This window comes from Neltuma alba, unplaced genomic scaffold, assembly GCF_004799145.2.
Source record: "Neltuma alba isolate B1F8T4 unplaced genomic scaffold, ASM479914v2 tig00002165_pilon, whole genome shotgun sequence".
Lineage (NCBI taxonomy): Eukaryota > Viridiplantae > Streptophyta > Magnoliopsida > Fabales > Fabaceae > Neltuma > Neltuma alba.
Window position 1 is genome coordinate 551,038 of NW_021632765.1, and position 20,096 is coordinate 571,133.

General features: G+C 32.9%; 1 protein-coding gene across 1 annotated transcript; it reads right to left on the reverse strand.

Moving 5' to 3' along the window:
* Window positions 1–843: 843 nt before the first annotated feature.
* On the reverse strand, window positions 844–8,964 carry LOC114718815 (probable ubiquitin conjugation factor E4). The gene is made up of 16 exons (XM_028904261.1): window positions 7,861–8,964; window positions 6,408–6,612; window positions 5,977–6,128; window positions 5,629–5,887; window positions 5,300–5,452; window positions 4,653–4,856; window positions 4,439–4,551; window positions 4,196–4,310; window positions 3,655–3,744; window positions 3,011–3,214; window positions 2,826–2,921; window positions 2,564–2,686; window positions 1,941–2,033; window positions 1,698–1,862; window positions 1,346–1,435; window positions 844–1,255 (listed from the first exon to the last, which is right to left on the reverse strand). Exons 1-16 carry the CDS (start codon window positions 8,700–8,702, stop codon window positions 1,076–1,078), a joined length of 3,084 nt encoding a protein of 1,027 aa, XP_028760094.1. The 5' UTR covers window positions 8,703–8,964; the 3' UTR covers window positions 844–1,075.
* Window positions 8,965–20,096: the final 11,132 nt, after the last annotated feature.

The following is a 20,096-nucleotide window of genomic DNA, read 5'->3' on the forward strand; positions in this document are numbered from 1 at the left end:
TAAATAAAATTAACTCACAAATATAAACATCATCATGTCTAAATATATATCACAGTGTAATAGAGTCTATTGAATAAACAAACTAAATAGAGGACAGACGTAAACAACTAAATAAGCACTAAATTCAGTAGATAATTACAATGTAGATGATCTGGTTTAATTATCAATAATTAACAAAAAAGTTTAACTAACAAACATAGTATATATAAAGAATAATCATTTGTCATATCGATAAAAAAGAAAAGAGTCCATCATCTTTAGTTCTAAATTTGTTTCTAACTATAAAAATGATATAGATCTTTATTTTAGTTCAAAAGATTTTTTGATCAATTATATTTCAAGTATAAAAAATATGGGAGAATAACAAATAAAGACCATAAAAATTACACATACAGTATTTTAACAAGTTTTGACAACTTATAAATAACAATATATTTTTGTGAATATGTTTAGTTTTAAATTTTGCAATTTTCACGTTTTTTTGGTTATTTTTCCCACAACTATAATGATTCTTTTTTTTTTTTGGTGAATGCTATCTATGTGAACGGTTGGAATAAGTAAAATTAAGATTATGCTATGTCTAAAATGTTAGGGTTTCTTTTTTTAAGTTAAGAAAAAAATATAAAAATTAAAAAAAAATTGGCGGGCCTAAACGGGCTAGCCCGCAGCCATACAGGGCCAGCCCGTTTATTTTTCGGCCCTACAGGGCTGGCCCTTTTAAGCCCGACTTCCCTTTCAAGACTTCAAAATACAAGCCCGGCCCTCGACTTAAACGGGCTTAAACGGGCCGGCCCGACGGGCTCGGCCCGTTTTCCCGGCTCTATGTAAATATAACATTTAACATTTAGAATCCCAAACTTTTGTGCCTTGTGTAGAATAAAATTTGAATTCGTAGTCAAAATTAAAATCACAAGTTCTTCACCCAACTTGCCAAAATATCTTTACAGCTTCAACTACTAACGACTAGATTACATTATACAAAAATAAATGAAACTAAGATCCACATCTAGCATTATTATGCAGACCACAAGAACCAAATTCTTCATTCCAAAAGCTATGAAACCCTGAAAAGTTCCTAATCAATCAACATTTCCTCATTCGTGGTCTGAATTGCGGCCTTGCTACTCTGCATACTTTGGCCTTTATCATGTTTCTTCAATCCCTGGGACCTCACAAACTCCTCAATTCTGGCCTTCAGTTCATCATCAGGAATCAGCATATCGACAGTGAGGTGAGAACGATTGAATGGGTCAGTCTGTATAGACAACCATATTGGCACGGATTAGAAAAATTAATTCCCCCACCGAATAAATGACTAATGAAGGAGATAAGATTAAAGGGGTACGCTATCACTCAGAAGATGCCTCTGGATGACAGGACGATCAACTGTGATCCTTGAAGAAGGTAAGATAACCGGATCTTTCATCAGAGTGTACTGCAATAGAAAGAAGGTCAGATCTCTGAGCCAACATTGAGACTTCCGGAGAAGGTTTAATTGACAGCCAAGAACATGAGCGCCAACAACAACACCAACACCAACACCAAACACCCCCCCCCCCCCAAAAAAAAAGGGAAAAAAAAGAAAAAGATCCTCTACATCAACCCATTCCCAATGCAGCGTGAGCATAGTATAGATTAACTAAGTTAGTCACCAATTACTCTTATAGCAGAGTTGCACAGAGAAGCCTGAAATATACCTGAATCGGATCAAGGAATTCATCTGGTATTTCCCCTAAAGCAGCTTCAGCATCCATGGCCTCCGAAGCAGCCACTTTTGCTTTAGCACCGAGTTCAACAAATTCATGTATAACTCTTCCATCCTCACCTATTCTCCGAAGGACATCTGCTGCAGCACTAAACAGCTGCAACAAAACTCCAAGTGTCAAATTGCACTGGATTATAGAAATTCAGAGCAGGGGAATAAGTCAAAAGACAATAACCTGATCATTGTATGATCGACCATCCTTGGAGATGGCAGATGGGAAGATGTTGTTGGTATCACCTCTGGCTAGATGAACATAAATGTGCACAATCTTCAGATAGGAGGAACATATTGGAATCAGTAATTATCTTTCCAACCATGATGTAACACAAACATGAATACGGCATCTCATCATAAACCATTGAACATGTACTCCAAGTAGGTTCAATTTGGAAGGCTAGAATGAAATGAAATTGAAAATTCCAGAGTAAATTTTAAAATATCATCGTATCAAGATGTAGTTCTCAGTGCAGCTTATAACATAGATGAAACTAGCAAGAAATACAGCAGAAAATTATAATTAAATAACAATAACTTTGCAACTTAATTTATCAATTCCCCCTTCTCTCTTATTATGACCTCCAAGTTAATCTATGATATATTTGAAAAGCTTTAATTCACTTTAGATCATGTATTCGTTCAAATCTACAAACAGAAACATGAATTCAATTAATTTATTACAAAAACATACAGACCACCAAGAAAATCATATCATCTCTCCTGAATCCTCTCAAAAATCTCGCAGAAGAAAAAAGGGGCAAATAAATTAAAAATAAGGCTTCAGATATAATCAATGCCAACCTGCTTAAGCAAATGCTTGGGACGGAATTCATACTTTTCAGGATCTTTCAGACTAAGTGATTTTCTTTGGGGACCCACCAATTGCAGAAGAAAGTAATTGAGCATGCTGGCCACTCTTTCAACCTTGGGGAAAAAAAATGAAAGCATAATTATATTAATAAGTGCAAAAGAAGAATGACAAAATTTTAGGAAAATATTTGAGATTATCCATTGAATAAGCTTCCATTAGATAGCAAATGTTGGAGTGATATAAAGAAATTACCATCTCAGGAAGAAGGAAAGGAGCAGTAATCTGCTCTGAAGTAAACGCAAGCATACTGACATCTTCATTTGCCAACTTCATATCTATTCTAATAATCTACAAAATCATCCAGTAAACACGCTTTGTTCAGTGTCTATAATTCAAAAACAAAAGCAGATATTATTGGATATACAAATCAGACAAACATTTTCTTGTGAGTGGAATAGCCGGGTCCTCTCCTGCCTTTCTTGAGCTGGTCGACGCTCCCATTCACTGGTATTTGACATCTCAGCTTCCAATTCTTTTAGCTCAAGAATTTTGTTCAAACTTTCATCTAGAAGATAAATACTATCATTGATCAAGAAGTTTAAGAAATTTAGATAGACGCCCTTTTCCTCTTCTTTAGCAATCTGGGGGAGAAAAAAGGAAGGAAAAAAAATATCAGCAAATTAGAAACACATACCTGTGGTGTGAAATTACAATCTCAAACACTCTTTCCGGTTCAAAATACAGGCATCAAATAACTAAATCAAGCAACTCAAAAAGGTTGGCTAAAATTGGTTAAAGATAATATATATGTAAAAATTGCAACTTATTTTCCCATAATACCTTTATTATGGAGAGGGTAAGCGGAAGAAAGAATGGGTGGAAAAAGAGAAGAAAGAATGAAAAAACGATATGAGAGAGACATATAATTAATTAGAGATAAAAATGGGGGAAAATGCATTAAATGATTAGACATTCAAATTGCATTTTATTTAAAAAAAATTAAAAAAAAAAAAAAAAACCAAGCCCCTCAAAGATTTGATGTTTATATTTTGAACCAGAGGAAGTATATTTTATACAGTACCTGTCTCCAGGCATTACGATGACTAGGGACCTGCCACAGGTATTCTAGCAGTTCGGCAATATTATGGCGGATATTAAACTTGTCATAAAACTGCAATGCAAAAATGACGATTAAGGAAATCTTGTACTCAGATGAATGGTATCAGTTACTGCAAGATTGTAACCCTTGTAAAATGTACATGTAGATATGCACAGGTATTTAGGAAACCACACTGGGAGAATTCCAATAATATGACATATAAATGGAGGAAACGTTAGAAATACACTTCTACATTACCCCTAACATTGTTAATCAGTCATAACCTTTTTGTTATAATAAAACAAGTTTTATTTAATGCCATATAATTGTACTAAGTGAACAAAATACAAGACCTCAAATAGAACGCTTTATTAATACCCAAGCTTGAGATTCAATGCAATTATCAAGAAAAAGGGTGATTTAAGAACAATTTTGATAAGTTCCTTTCATTAATCCAGAAACATACAGCATAAGATACACAATCGGCTGTACGTCACCAAGATAGCCATGAACCGTAGCAAACCTGAGTGTGAGAACCAGTAAACTCAATGTCAACGTAAAGCTTCAAAAGATTCCTCACAAGGTACTCAAGAGACAGCTGGTGCCCTTCAAATAGAGTGGCTGTAGCAGATGACCCACTGCACAAAGGGGGTAAAAGGGGGAACACAAAAGAACCAATTAAAAACTTAAACATATCAAGGAAGATTTAGAAACAAGTGTGACAAAGAAGTTAACAGCGTCATGCAACAGAAGGACATCAAATCACCTCCTACGCGGCATCCAGCAATTCAAGACTTCAACCATCTTTGCCCTCAAATATGGATTTTTGATAAATTCAGGACTGGCCATGAACATAATAATGAAGTTCATGAATTCATCCTGCAGAACAATATTAGATGCAGCATAATGATTAATGCATAAGCAGAAAAAGTTGTATGTTAAAGAACAAAACAAATAAAGCTCCTGGAGGCAGAGTCTACCAGCACAACCCCATCTAAGGCTTTTGGAATTCGAGAAGCAAATATGAGCAATTCCATTGCATCTTCTACAAAATGCTCGGGCATCGAAGCAAATACCATTGGGCAAGTTGATGGTAGAGGCATCTTGAATCCCCCAACCAAGCCAACCAACCAAACAATCATCAAGCGGTAGAAGGAAAGAGCATTTTGAATAAATGTGTTATCCTAAGGAAAACCAGAAGAAAATAAGTCACTATCAGAACATTAAAAATTTAAGGCAGAGAAAGTTATAGCATAAACTACATATGATTTGCAAAACAAGGAGTGAACTTTTGAGACTTTAATCCATAAGATGGAAGATAAATTATCTCTGGTTATATAATGGTGCACTTGGTTCAAAAGCTCATGCTAATGAGTCATATTTCACAAGTATACTAGTAGAGGATCTTTTCAATTTCCATTTGTACCAAGCACCGCATAAGAAAATTGAGAAATGATAACCATTGCTAAGAGAGTGTAAAGGAATATAAACTTAATATTTTCTGAGTTCCATCACCGAACATGAAAACTAGGAGCGCCTGATTATCGTTGTTTCAATTGCGTGCATGCAACTGCATGTGTTAGCAGAAATAGCAATCAAATCCCAAAGAGCAAAGTGGCAGACCTACCCGCAATATCTGAGCTTCATAACAAAGCTTTTCCTGTGAGTACTCCTCTATTTGTTTTTCAAGTCGAGCTATATCTAAATCCAACTGAGGAGATGGTGACTGTGCCTGCGTGTCTTTGAGTGTTAAAAGAGAATCTTCACACCTAGAAAGATCCTGCATAAAATTTCGCTCTAAAGTTTATATTTCACAAAAGATGGAAAAATGGATAATAGATAGACTTAAAAGAATTAAAGCTCATAGAATAAAACAGAGAAGGAACCACAAGCATGACCAACATAATACAATATTAAAACATAAATGTATGCTCAAACACAAAGACATCTGATTACCTGAACTAAGTGTTTGAAGTCAGAAAATGCTTTTAAGAGGCCTAAGTTGAGAACTCTTGCAGTCATAAAGAAGCATTCGCAAATAAATGGGTATTTTGTCTTTTCAGCATGTGATACAGGCTTTGCATTTGCAAGATCACCAGCATTGTTACTACCAGAACTTGTTGCTTCCTGAGATTGCTGCAGACGTTTCTCGCCATCATTACTCTTTAGCCATTCAGCAACTTCCTCAGAAGATGCATGAAGGGCAGTCAAGCCTCTAAAACAGATTCATAACCCAAATTTAGATACAGAGAGATATAAGAAGCTTGCAGAAGAAATTTAACGTTCACTTTTAAAAGCCTTCACCTTAAATCCAGACGGTTTGAATAGTAGACATATTTTGCATCAATCTTATCCCTTTTTGTTAAATTTGCATCTAAAAATGGCTCACAGAGACGAAGCATAACAGCACTGAGATTTACAAACATGCCTGAACTTGCACAAGTTATAGGGTCAACCTGCTCAAAAAGGGGGGGGGGGCATAGGTCAAATAGGAGATACTGCCACAAGTTATTAATGTCTTATCATTAGAGATAGAACAGGTATGAGTTAAAAAAGATCAACTAAAACTTATACAATAAAAAATGCAAATATAGATATATAACTATATGTAAGTATTTAATTATATAAAACAACAAAATAGAAGATAATAGATTGAAAAGTTCTACATTCTTACGTGTTTTATCGTATTTTTCACCACACTTCAAATTATGATGCAGTGTGCAGAAGAAAGTTACCTGTATATGAGCCCTGGATGCGTTCTTATTGATTACCTCAGAAAGATACTCAAGTACATTTTCACGAGTATCTGTACTTTTCAGAAGAATGAGGAGAACCTCACTCAGGCCATCATATAAGTTATTCATGACAGTTTTAATCGTGGTGAATGAAGATAGCAAATCAGGTGGACGGCGAGTAGATGCATCCGAAAAGCATTGCTGCCTTTTTTTCAGAAAAAATAAAGGAGGAGTCAGTTTGTTAATAAACTGAAGTCAAATTCAAAACCAAGTAGAAAATAACCCATCCAAACAAAGTCCAAAAGGTGCAAGGGTTAACAATATAGACTCCAACAGGAATTAGCTAGCAGAGAGTAACTTACGCATAAAAGCCAATGAATAAAATGGCAGAGGGATACTACATATGAGTATGACATATTAAGTAAAACAAAAAAGGCAAATAAAAAGAGAAGAAGGACCATAAGTGGGTAATAAACGATGCAAGGGGCAAACAAGTAATCCATCCACTTAGCATAAATGAGGCTGACAAGGTGAAAGCAAGAATATTGTGCTGAAAGTTCCCCAACAAGCACTAGTATGAATGCCCAAAAATACGAAAACCCAAGGTTTCTTTTATTATTAGCAGAGGCATGCATTACGCTTCAAAGCTAAGATTGGCAGAGGAGAGGCGACTACATGAGATTCAGTCATTGGTTCGACAAGGCCAGCAGTTAAATGCAAGATAATTCAACTAAGGAAGCAAGGTATGGTAGTAATAATTTATTAGGAAAAGGAAAAAAAAAAAAGGAACTTAATCGACTATACTTACACTATATTAAAGTACCAGGCCTTCTCCTTTACCTTTTTCAGCGATGGAGGATGGGGTTGGGAGGGACATTGATAAATTCACCAATAAACAAATGCAGTGCATTTTAGATTACAACACTGTCTGCTGTTTAACATCCGCCGGGTCCCAGCAAAATATGAACTTGAAACATTTAAAACAATTACCGGGAAAAAAGTTTTCTAATTCTCCATCTTAACATATTTTGAAAACTAGAAAGCTATAGGACTAAAGAAACTGTTCAATTGATACTTCTCAAGCTATATGGAAAGGATCCTCGAGCTTGACAACATTCCAATTAAATAATCATCTGTTGAGAGACCATCATACTGACCACAGATCTGTTCCCCAGAACCAAAGAATAGAAATAATAAACAAAATAACATCTACTTATTAGGTATAGCTTTTATATTTGCTTAGCTGATTCAGATCGCTGAACTACATTTAGTAGAATGAAAGTAACACTAAAACAAACAGGAAACTAATCTAATTTTCTTTTCAGTACCGTTCTCCTTTATTACCAATGGCAGACAATGAGAAAAGAACCAAATGATCACCAACAATTTCGATTAGATATTAATGTACCCAAAAAATTTACTTTTAAACCATAGAAGCCAAAAGTTCACTCACCCAACGTCTGGCTGACTCTTGAAAAAGTCGTGATCAGGAAGAGCGCTAACATGCAAGAAAGGGCCTAAAATACTTGTCATTTCAATTGCACGTCCATTCATGTAAACTCCTTTAGGAATCCACCAATTGTGGCTTACAAGAGACTTTGCACCAATGGGAAATCTAACCAGGTACAGCAATGCCCTCAAAGAGTCTTGGAAATTCCCAAGAGCTGAAACTTTCATCACACTACCCCTCAACTCCTCATACAACCCTTTCAATATTGGATCCAAACTATCAGAGTCTGAGTCCCTGAAAAATTCCTCCAGAAACCCAGGCGGGCTTTTAACTCCGCCAGCATTGCCACTCCCACCAAAGCCACTGATGGTGCCACCGACCTCAGAGAGAATGAGTGGTAACAATGGCGAGTTCTGATGTTTACTCGCACTAGAATTTCCACTTTGAAACATGTCAGGATTCGCCAAATGAATTCTACAATATGCTACACACAGCTTCTTTGCTTGTTTCACCACGGATTCCATCTCACTCCTCAAACTTTTATCTTTCATGTTTGCAATTTTTTTACCCTCATCGTGCGCTCGTTGACAGCAACTGATTAAGTACTGAAAAGGGGATTCAGCAGAAGAGAAACTTCCAGAAAGCCGATCAATCAGAACCCGTTCCATCAAGTCCCGTGAAAGCCTCAATTCGTTGCCCTCGCTGAGAATCTCAGCTGCTGTCAATTCCAAGTAAACGACTCTAGGATCGTTTCCCGTGGCATCAGTGAGGGAAACGAGAAAAATTTTCCTGAGAATTATATCCTCAACTTCTTGAGGAGTCCTCTGGGGTTTTGCGGCCGCCATATCGTAACCCGAAGGAATCGTCTACTGCTTCTACAATTTCTTCACCGTTTCTCACTCAATAATCAAGAAATGAAGAGGCTAACAATAAAAAGAACTAATTTTCAACGAAAATTTGCCAAGGTAGAAAGAGAAAAGGATATAAAATCTGGGTATTAAAAAAGATTTAAGTGTAAGGAGACGAATTGAACTTGGACGGAAGGAGGGGAGAACCAGAACCTTCACTTGTTAGATGGAGAAGAGGACCCGAAGGAGAGCAAGACTTCCCCCAAGGATAACCAAGAACGTTTGCTTCATCAAACTCCCTTCTCTACTAAAGCCAATTTTCTCACTTATGTGAATATAATACCCGAAAAAAATATGATATAATGTAATGTAATGGCAGCATTCATTCAATCAAAATATTGAGACAATTCTTTTTTTTTTTTTTTCCTGTTTTTATTGCCAGTATATTTGTCGGTGTTATTTAGTACTGGGAAAACGGACCGGCCCTTGACGGGCTCGGGCTTAAACGGGCCGGCCCGTTTAAGCCCGAGTTCCAAAAATAAGTTATTTTTTCAAGCCCGGCTCGTGAGATGACGGGCTTGGGCTAGCCCGCGGGCTTTTGGTCTTTTTAATTAAACTGATTTTTTTTTATTTTTTTGTATATTTTATCAAAATAATAAAAATGAAACAATAAAAATTACTAATAAAAGGTATAAATATAAATAAAATTGAGTCACAAATATAAACATTATCATGTCTAAACATATATTACAGTATAATAAGGTCTATTGAATAAACAAACTAAATAGAGGACAGACATAAACAACTAAATAAGCATTAAGTTCAGTAGATAATTACAATACGGATGATCTAGTTTGATTATAAATAATTAACAAAAAAGTTTAACTAACAAACATAGTATGCATAAAGAATAATCATTTATCATACCGACAAAAAAGAAAAGAGTCCATCATCCTTAGTTCTAAATTTATTTCTACTATAAAAATGATATAGATCTTTATTTTAGTTTAAAAGATTTTTTGATCAATTATATTTCAAGTATAAAAAATATGAGAGAATGATAAATAAAGATTGTAAAAATTACAGATACAGTATTTTAATAGGTTTTGACAACTTATAAATAACAATATATTTTTATGAATATACCTAGTTTTAAATTTTGCAATTTTCATGTTTTTTTGGTTATTTTTCCCACAACTATAGTGATTCTTTTTTTTTTTTTGTGAATGCTATCTATGTGAGCTGCCAAGATAAGTAAAACTAAGAGTATGCAATGTTTAAAATGTTAGGGTTTTCTTTTTTAAGTTAAGAAAAAAAGACAGAAATTTAAAAAAAAAAATTGGCGGGCCTAAACGGGCCGGCCCGCGACCCTACAGGGCCGGCCCGTTTATTTTTCGGCCCTACAGGGCTGGCCCTTTTAAGCCCGACTTCCCTTTCAAGGCTCCAAAATACAAGCCCGGCCCTCGGCTTAAACGGGTTTAAACGGGCTGGCCCGACGGGCTCGGCCCGTTTTCCCGGCTCTAGTGTTATTTGACTTGTTCCATATGTAACTTTCTTACCCTAACTCCTTATTAGCTATTACCTCCAATCCTAATTATAAAATCCTGTTTGATTTTTATTTTGATCCTAAATATAAGATCCCAATCCACTTTGTCTCTCATATTTATCCACTTTTTCCAAGATAGTCCTTCTAACAATGGTAGTTCTAACCAATACACTTGATTAGTAAAGATATTTTAGGAAAGACAACACCTATTTATGACAAATAACTAACTTAACTAAATTCCTTAATCTCTCCAAATTAGTCAACTAGGTGTTATAATTAGGACCGGAGGTAGTATTTTACTTGTTTACTTAATTACTTATGTTTTCTAGCTATGCCGTGCTCTAGTTTCAATTTTGCGTATGCATATATAATTTTGTGAACCAACTATTTTTTTTCTAGTTATTTTTTCGTTACTATATATTTCTTTATTTTGTAGTATATACTTATGACATATTTTTTGCCAACTATTTATGACTTATTTGGCTCATTATATTTTATGACAATTTTTTTATTTGCTAATTTATTTACTTTTATTATTGTTATTTAGTAACCAGTAGGACTAAATTTTCTTTACCATCAATTTGGTACGAAGGATTTAGAAATGAGGAAAATTTTTGTAACATTTTCCCTCCCCTCCCCTCCCCTCCAAAATTGGGAGAATTTGGAGGGAAAGCGTAATATTTTGGCTTGTGCTGATTAATATGTTCATATTATTTTTTAATAATCCCATGTTACCCTTCATTGCCGAATTTTAATGTGATTTGGTATACTTATGGATTCAATTATGCCTATTTTATCTCATTTATATGCTATCAAATATTAAAAAAAAAAGTTGCTATTAAATATATTTTAATTTAATTTTCAAGTGCAAATCAAGCATTCAAAACAAAAACATACAAATAAGTCTTTTATATCGTCTTTGAAAAGGTTATTTGACTATTCGTATCAACAGCGCAGAGAAAAATGAAAACTAAAAAAATACTCAAATTAAATATATTTACTTCATGAAACCATATTTTGGATATAAATATAGTTATAGTTATTGGATATATAGTAGCTATTAATTATGTATTATCATTATATTTATTTAATTTTGTTAATTATAAAAGTTGATCTCATATATTAAATATTATTTATAATTATATTTTATTAATTACTCTATAAAATTTGTAAAAATCAACTTAAATAATATAAAAGCAAAGTTGTCCATACAAAGATATTTTACCTTCCCTCCCTTTCTAAACCAAACAAGGTAACATTAAAATTCTTCTCCTCCCTTCCTCTTGTATTAATCCAAACAAGGTAATATTAAAATCTCGCTCTCCTTCCTTTCATCTCCTTTCTCTCTATTAAAATCTCTCCCCTTCTATCTCTTCTATTAAGCTAAACACACCTTTAGTTTCTGAAAAACTGGCAGGTATTTAATTTTTTAGTGAACTTTTTATCTTAGAAAAAACTCTTAAAAAGACATTTAAATAACTCATATTTTTATTTGGATTATTAAATTTAGAGCTGGGAAAACGGGCCGAGCCCGTCGGGCCGGCCCGTTTAAACCCGTTTAAGTCGAGGGTCGGGCTTGTATTTTGGAGTCTTGAAAGGGAAGTCGGGCTTAAAAAGGCCAGCCCTGTAGGGCCGAAAAATAAACGGGCTGGCCCTATAGGGCCGCGGGCCGGCCCGTTTAGGCCCACCAATTTTTTTAAAATTTTTATATTTTTTTCTTAACTTAAAAAAAGAAACCCTAACATTTTAGACATAGCATAATCTTAATTTTACTTATTCCAACCGTTCACATAGATAGCATTCACAAAAAAAAAAAGAATCATTATAGTTGTGGGAAAAATAACCAAAAAAACGTGAAAATTACAAAATTTAAAACTAAACATATTCACAAAAATATATTGTTATTTATAAGTTGTCAAAACTTGTTAAAATACTGTATGTGTAATTTTTATGGTCTTTATTTGTTATTCTCCCATATTTTTTATACTTGAAATATAATTGATCAAAAAATCTTTTGAACTAAAATAAAGATCTATATCATTTTTATAGTTAGAAACAAATTTAGAACTAAAGATGATGGACTCTTTTCTTGTTTATCGGTATGACAAATGATTATTCTTTATGTATACTATGTTTGTTAGTTAAACTTTTTTGTTAATTATTGATAATTAAACCAGATCATCTACATTGTAATTATCTACTGAACTTAGTGCTTATTTAGTTGTTTACGTCTGTCCTCTATTTAGTTTGTTTATTCAATAGACTCTATTACACTGTGATATATGTTTAGACATGATGATGTTTATATTTGTGAGTTAATTTTATTTATATTTATACCTTTTATTAGTAACTTTATTGTTTTATTTTTATTATTTTGATAAAATATGCAAAAAAATTATAAAAATTTCATTTTAGTTAAAAGGGCTAAAAGCCCGTGGGCTGGCCCGAGCCCGTTATCTCGCGGGCCGGGCTTGAAAAAATGAGTGATTTTTGAAATTCGGGCTTAAACGGGCCGGCCTGTTTAAGTCCGAGCCCGTGACGGGCCGGCCCTGCAGGGCCGGGCCAACCCGTTTTCCCAGTACTAATTAAATTTATCAAACTCCTACTTAAGTCACATGACCTAAAAAGATATTTTAAAATTTTATGAAATGACTTGAATACCACTTTCATTAGAAACCAAAAGAAAATTCTAAATCTTTCAACAGAATTTGAGTACAATATCACTTTGAAAATTAGTCAGTTTAATTGCACAGTTAACAAGTTTCAATTCTAAATTAATAACTTTATATCTTTAAAATACACTTTAAATGAGGCTTTAAATAAAACTCAATTATAATACAATCTTGAAAATTAATTTTTTCTGTTCATGATTAACACATTTCAATCCTAAATTCACAATTTTTTGTCTCTAGAACACATTTATATTAAGTATTTGAATAAAGTTTAATCACAATACAACTTTAAAAATTAATATGTTATATTTCACATTTTACATGTTTCAATTCTAAATTGATAATTTTTTATCTTCAAAACATAGTTGTATTAAGTGTTTGAATAAAACTTGATCACAACACAAACTTAAAAATTAACAAGTTCAATTACACAGTTAACAGGTTTCAATTCTGAATTAACAGCTCTCAATTCCAATCCATGAAGATATTATTACTCTTAATTCTTCAAATGTCATTCCCCCTCTTATGATTTTTTTATCCTTACACTCTTTCCATTATATTGACTTTAACCATTAAAATTCTTGACAAATTATCCACTAACATGGGGAAAAAAAAATTCGCTTGTTGTTGTTGGTCCCCAGGTAGATATCATTTCTTATTCTAACGTGCTAAACAAGTCATCACTTATCATAAAGTTTGTTCTTGGCCATGATCAACGTCAAAATTTTTCACTCAACAAAATAGAATCTAACTTTCAAAATTAACAATTTCAAATCAGGTTTTAATACGTTTTACTTAGCTATTAACAGCAAATGCGTCCCTCATAACTATTATTATTATCACTTTTTATAATCAACATGACAAAATTTACAATTTCAAATTAGGTTTTAACATACTCCACTTAGCTATCAACAAAAAACATGACTCTCATAGTTATAATCACAATTACTTCTTACAATTGGCATAACAAAATTCACTTTCAAATTTTAACAACTTCAAATTATATTTTAACATGTTCCACGTTCTACTTAGCCATTAATAACACATGTAACTCTTATAGTAGCATTCTTCATACTGAACCTTCATGACCAAACAAATGCAATCAGTTGTCCAATATACGCATTTATTATAAAACCCTACATCACACATATACATCAACCTCTCAGGTCACCCTAAAAGTAACACTCGACACTCTCACTTGCCTATTTTGGTGAGATACTCCTTATTGTGTTGCAACTTTTCCTTCCTCTCCAACCAAAAACCCTATTGCTTATAATTCATACTAAAGAAAATGAAGAACCAAGATGGCATGATGAAACTATTAGAATTAAAGAAGAAAGATTTGATATTAAAACTAACTCATGCTTACCTATTTGATCAATATTCCAACTTTGCAATAGTAAACGCAAAATTTTTCTCATTCAAAACTCTCATGCAAGGCTAGAGTGATAGTACATCCTCATCTCGCTAGGTTTTTAATAAAAAGGGTGTTAGAATCATTTTATATTATTTTAAAGTCTCTTTTTGAGTCACGTGACTTGTTTAAGGATTTGACAAATTTAATGATCTAAATAAAAATTTAAGTTATTTGACTGTCTTCTTAATGGATTTTTGCTTTTATCTCAAGGGCTTTGAGTTGTTATTATTAAGATATGCTATGTTATTTATTGTTATTTTTCTTTTTGAGAAAATTAATTTCGAATCCTTATGATTTTCTATGGTTTTGAATTAAGTTTCTGCATTTTTTTTATTAGGTGCTCTAATTTTAATGGTTAAAAAGAATACTCCATTAATGCCATTAGTCTTTAGTGTTTAAAACCAATTTATAAGAATTAACGGGTTAAAAAATCTGTGAGACATTGCTGAGATAGTGGACAGTTGGACCAATTTTTATAATATGTGAGAAAAATTTTGTCTCGACTTATATATTAGAGGCGTGAACGTGCATCGGACAATGTGAAATATAAGTTGGGGGAAATTTGAAGATAGAGTGCCCTTTTGGAATAACTTATAAATAGCTTTTTAATTATGAATTACAGAATATGAAATAAATATGTGAGAAAAATTGTCTCAACTTACGTAAAATGTGTTTATAAGTAATTTCGATCATAATAATAAAGAGGACCAGAAATGTTTGGATGAGCATTGGGGGTGTAAAATGAGTTTATTCTTTATACTAACTTTTTTTCCAACGCCCCATAAAGTAGCTTCTGCCTTCTACACTGCAAGTTAACGGCGTCCACATGGGTAAGTGAGAAAATACTTTTTTATTTTTTATTAAAAATTTAAATAAATTATTTAATTATATTATACTACCATTCATCTTTAATATAAGACCTTATTTGACTTTTATTTTAGTCATAAATATAAGACCCTAATCTATTTTGTCTTTTATGTTTATCTATTTTTTCCAAGATAGTCCTTCTACTAATGATAGCTTTAGATAATAAAGTTTATTAGTAAAGATATTTTAGGAAAAACAACAATTATTCATCACAAATAATTAACTTAATTAAGTTTCTTAATCTTTCCAAATTAATCAACTGGGTCTTATAGTTATATTTATACATATCACAAGATTACATATTAGTTTATAAGTCAAGCAAATTAATTTAAAGAAAAAAGATAAATAAAAATATTTTAAATTAATTTATTTTATTTTTTAATCTTTCCAAATTAATTATATATATTTAAGTGAGAAAATGCTTTTACTTTTTTACCTGAGAGGGAATGCTTTTAGCCTTTTAATATAAGATTTCAACAGACTAATTTGAAGAAATTAAATAATTTAAATAAATTATTTAATCATATGATTTGTTACATGATCTCTTCAAAATATTTATGTGTATCATGAGATAACATATTTGTTTATAAGTCAAACAAATTAATTTAGAAAAAAATAAATATAAATATTGTAAAGTAATTTATTCAATTTTTTTAATCTTTCCAAATTAATTATATATATTTAATTATCTACAACATATTTTCAAAATTTTCTCACTAACAAATATTTTTATTTTATAATTATAATTATAATTATTTTTTAACAACTATCATATTAATATCATATAATATAAAACACTACTATTTAATAGAGTTTATATTTTTTTTAATCATTTTACATCTAAACTCACTTTTCTATTAATCATCTAAACAAGTTTTTTTTAACCGACTTTTTATTAACGCCAATCCCAACATAACTCGTATTACATTAACTGATTTTTACTCTAATTTAAGTTTACAAAAGTCAATTGGAATAAAAATTAATTTTATAATCACTAATCCAAACACACCTCGAGCATCATAATGTAAAAGTTAAAGCAACTTCTAAAAATAATTTAGGTATAATTTTAATAAATTCTCAAGAAAAAAACATCATTACTAGAATATCTCAATGACAATTTAGAAGCGTGCAATGACAAGGTCTATAGTAGAAAATAATAACTGGTAGCTTGTCATTAAGATTTTTTGTAGTTATTTTCTTTCTTTAGGACCTTTATGTGATTCTCCCACTAATTTATGAAAAATTTCAACAAACCCCTTTTACTAGCCAATTAACATTAGTTAACCCTAAAAAATTCTTAAATTTTACTGAACTCTGAGATTCAAATTTTTCATGTGAGAAAACAAAAATACTCTTACTTTATTTGAGTTGCAAATCATCAAATTTGCGTTGCAAATTGCTGATTTTTTTTAAATAGCTGAATTTAAGTGGTAAATTCTTGTAATTTTCCAAGTAAATGAATAATTCAAATCTAAATTTATGACAAATATTTAATGATTTCCAAAAAAAATTTGATGATTTGCAACTCAAAACTGACGATTTATAACTCAAATAAAATAAAGGTATTTTTATATTTTTACACAAAAAATTTTGATTAATGAGGTGTAATGAAATTTTAAAATTTTTTAAGGGTTAGCTGATATTAATTAGGTAGGGCTTTTGTTGAAAGTTTCCATGATTTATTCTCCACCTCTCTCGCACCCTCACCCTTTTCCTGACCCAATAGAAGGCCTACCGGGGCATCTGGTCGCCTTGCAGATAACTCACCCATTTTGTATCAATGGGGTTGGTTCAAGTGGTAAGCTGCTTGGCACCGCTTAAGCGAGGTCTCGAGTTTGAGCTTCAACGTATGTAGAAATTCCCGTTGAGAGACTCACCCACCACAGCCAGGTACGTGATGTGGGTCGGATCCAAATGTAGTCGGAGTAAAGCTCCGATAAACTGGGTGAGCAATAAAAAAAAAAAAACTCACCCATTTTGCTTCGCACAGAACTCAACCGCAATGATGCAGCTACGCAAAGGTCAAGCTAGTGAGTCTCACATCTAGCAAAATGGATTACTTCGATTTCTTCAAGTCGCCACATATGATCTTCAAAGCTTTGAATTTGCTTTATTGGAACCGTTTTTCTCGTGATTTGGTTTTTGGGTTTTGTGCATAATGGGTCCTGCAGTTGTTAGGAGCTTCAAAGTTAAAACTTTGAAGTTGAATCGATGAATAATATTGGTTTGAAGTTTTTGTTTGAGTTTCTTAGTTTCTCCAACATCACTTGCTCATGCTCTTTTCTCTTTAAAACATAGGGTGGTCTTGTCCTCCTCCGCTTCAATGAATCTGTTGTTAGATATTTTATTATAATTATTATTTAGATATATATTAGGAAATTAATAAAATACTCTGAGTGTGGCCCTTTCAGTCAAACAAGGCCCAAGCCCAGTAGGGTTAAGCTTTTCAGTCTATATATGTGTTGATAACTCTCTGATGGTGAGATATACAACAATTGAGTTGACGGCTGAATATTCTGTGAGCGAATGAAATACCTATCTGCTCCTTTGAGGTTCCCTGACTGGTGACGGCTAATCCAGTTGCCATCACTGTGCCCTATTCCAGTCAGAAGAGACCTGAACAACTCTTTTCTTCTAACTGTTGTTCTCTTTTGCAGCTCTATTCTCCTATCTCAGATCCCGAGATAATTCAAGATAAGACAGATGGCAAGAGGTACACAAAGATTCTTCCGTTGTATTATTTTATGAGAAGATTCACATCTCTTTATTGTTTAATTTATTTGTATTGTGAATCTGTCTTACACGTGGTATCAGAGCCTGGTTTAATTATTCTCTGCCTCTTTATTTTCCTTATCTGGGATGATCTGAGCATAAAATGGAATACAATGCCTTGTCGTTGTGACTCACATCGGGTTCCATTAGCAGATCAGAGATAGTTATTTTATACTGCAAGTTATTCTAATTGAAAATTAAATCCAGTTCTATACGTTCTATATTTTTCACGTTTTCGGATGAATGGGACGCGAGGAGATGAATAATTGTTCCTCCAATGATCGCCGTCACTGACTCCATCACCATTTGGGGACCCGAATCATTGCGTTTTATGCTTTATTTGTTCAAAGGTTAAACTTTATCTACGTTTTGTTTCCTTTTGATTCGGTACATGTCGAAGAGTTGTGTTTTGGACAGTTGGGACGGAAAAGAAGAGAACACTCAACTCTTCGATGATCACCGTCGCCACCTCCGTCGAACCTTGGGGAACCAAAAACGCTGCTCTTTCATTCTTCCCTTTTATTTCGTTTTTTGGCCCCTTTTACCATTTAAATCTCGTTCCATGTTGTTTTTTGTGAATTGCGCCATTAGAAACAGAGAGAAACGATGTCTTTTGGCCGGAAAACGGCGCTTTTAACACCGGAAAATAGCCCAGAACCGCCGGAAACCATGGCTGGCGCCGGCGGCTGCGAAAGGGCCCCGAACCGGGTCGCAAGCGGGTCTGGAATCGGGTTAACCTAACCCGATTCCATGAGGAAGGAGACCCAGCACCAGAAACGCCGCCGTTTTGGGTTTGAGAATGCTTCTTTGTTTGGTTCTGAAAACGGCGTCGTTTCAGGCTTAAGTGAAACTCAGCGTTTCACTTACTCAGATTTTGGGCCGGCCATTTTGGGCCGCGTTTCGGGCTTTATAAAAAAAAAAAAAAATTGTTTGGACCGAATGGGATTTCTGGGTTTTGTAATCATATGTTTTTTATTTTCGAACTAGGCCGAGGATTTTTTTTTTTGTACAGAATTATTTTTTTCCTCTCTGTTTGCTATCTGGGCTGCACTGTGCGTCTTGGGCTTGCTGTTTTTGCACAGAAATCAATTTTTGGTCACTGTTTGGTTACTGGGCTTCTGTTTTGGGCCAGAACAATTATTTTGTTATTTGAATGTTCCTTTTGGGCCTATTTTGATTAAACTTTGTTTAGCCCATTTATTATTATTTTCCAGAATCAGTTCATGTTAAATAAATAATTAATTGCAAGTTATTTATTTATTTGAAAATAGTTTTCACATGTAATTTATTTTTATGCAAATATTTGAATTGTTTAAATAAAGATAAAAGTTAATCTTAGCTATTTCATATCCTTTGTAAATTTGCAAAATTGTTTGTTGAAAAATTGTTTATTTGCCTAAATTTTTGATACTAGATTTGGGCAATTTGGTTATTTACTTGAATTTTGCAATGTTCATTTTTAGAAAAAATATGCTGAGGTTAATATTTAAACAATTATTTGGATGCATAAAAATAGTGGGAGAATTTAGTTCAGTTATTTACTTGTTGATTAAATTAATTGCTTAAATTCTCCATCGAGATGTGCATATACTGGACTTAAATGCACTTGTATGATATTTGTGATTAGCATGCTTCTTTAAGGAGTAGCCACAGCATCCTTTATCTATTGCATGCGATATAAATCACATAATGGACTTATAAAATATCAATTGTAATTAAATATGCATTTATAATTCATCTTTGCCCACAGGTAGATAATTATCAATGTATATTTAATTAGGGTGGGATAGAATTGCCTTGTATTTTCTAAGTAGCCCACAGGTATTAGGAAATATAAATGCGTTCTAGTTCCATCAATATGAGATAAATACATGCTATGCTAATTTCTTTGCCCACAGGGAGAACTTAGTGATACGTATTTATATTTGTATGCTTTATTAATGTTTTAAGCATACATGGCACAGTTATTGTGAATTGTCTCTATTTATTTGGAAGTTTGACTGATTCTCTAATATTGCAGCTGCATTTACTGTCCCTAACATTGTTGCTGATGCTAGTAACAAAATTATACTTGATGGTACTAACTACCCTGATTGGAGGGAAGACATTGCTTTACA

Coding starts and splice junctions, on each gene's coding strand:
- LOC114718815 (XM_028904261.1), bottom strand. CDS start 8,702: ATGGCGGCCGCAAAACCCCAGAGGACTCCTCAAGAAGTTGAGGATATA. Junction 5,453..5,628: donor ACTTCAAACACTTAGTTCAG/GTAATCAGATGT, acceptor AATTTTATGCAG/GATCTTTCTAGGTGTGAAGA. Junction 1,436..1,697: donor AATTCCTTGATCCGATTCAG/GTATATTTCAGG, acceptor TTTCTATTGCAG/TACACTCTGATGAAAGATCC.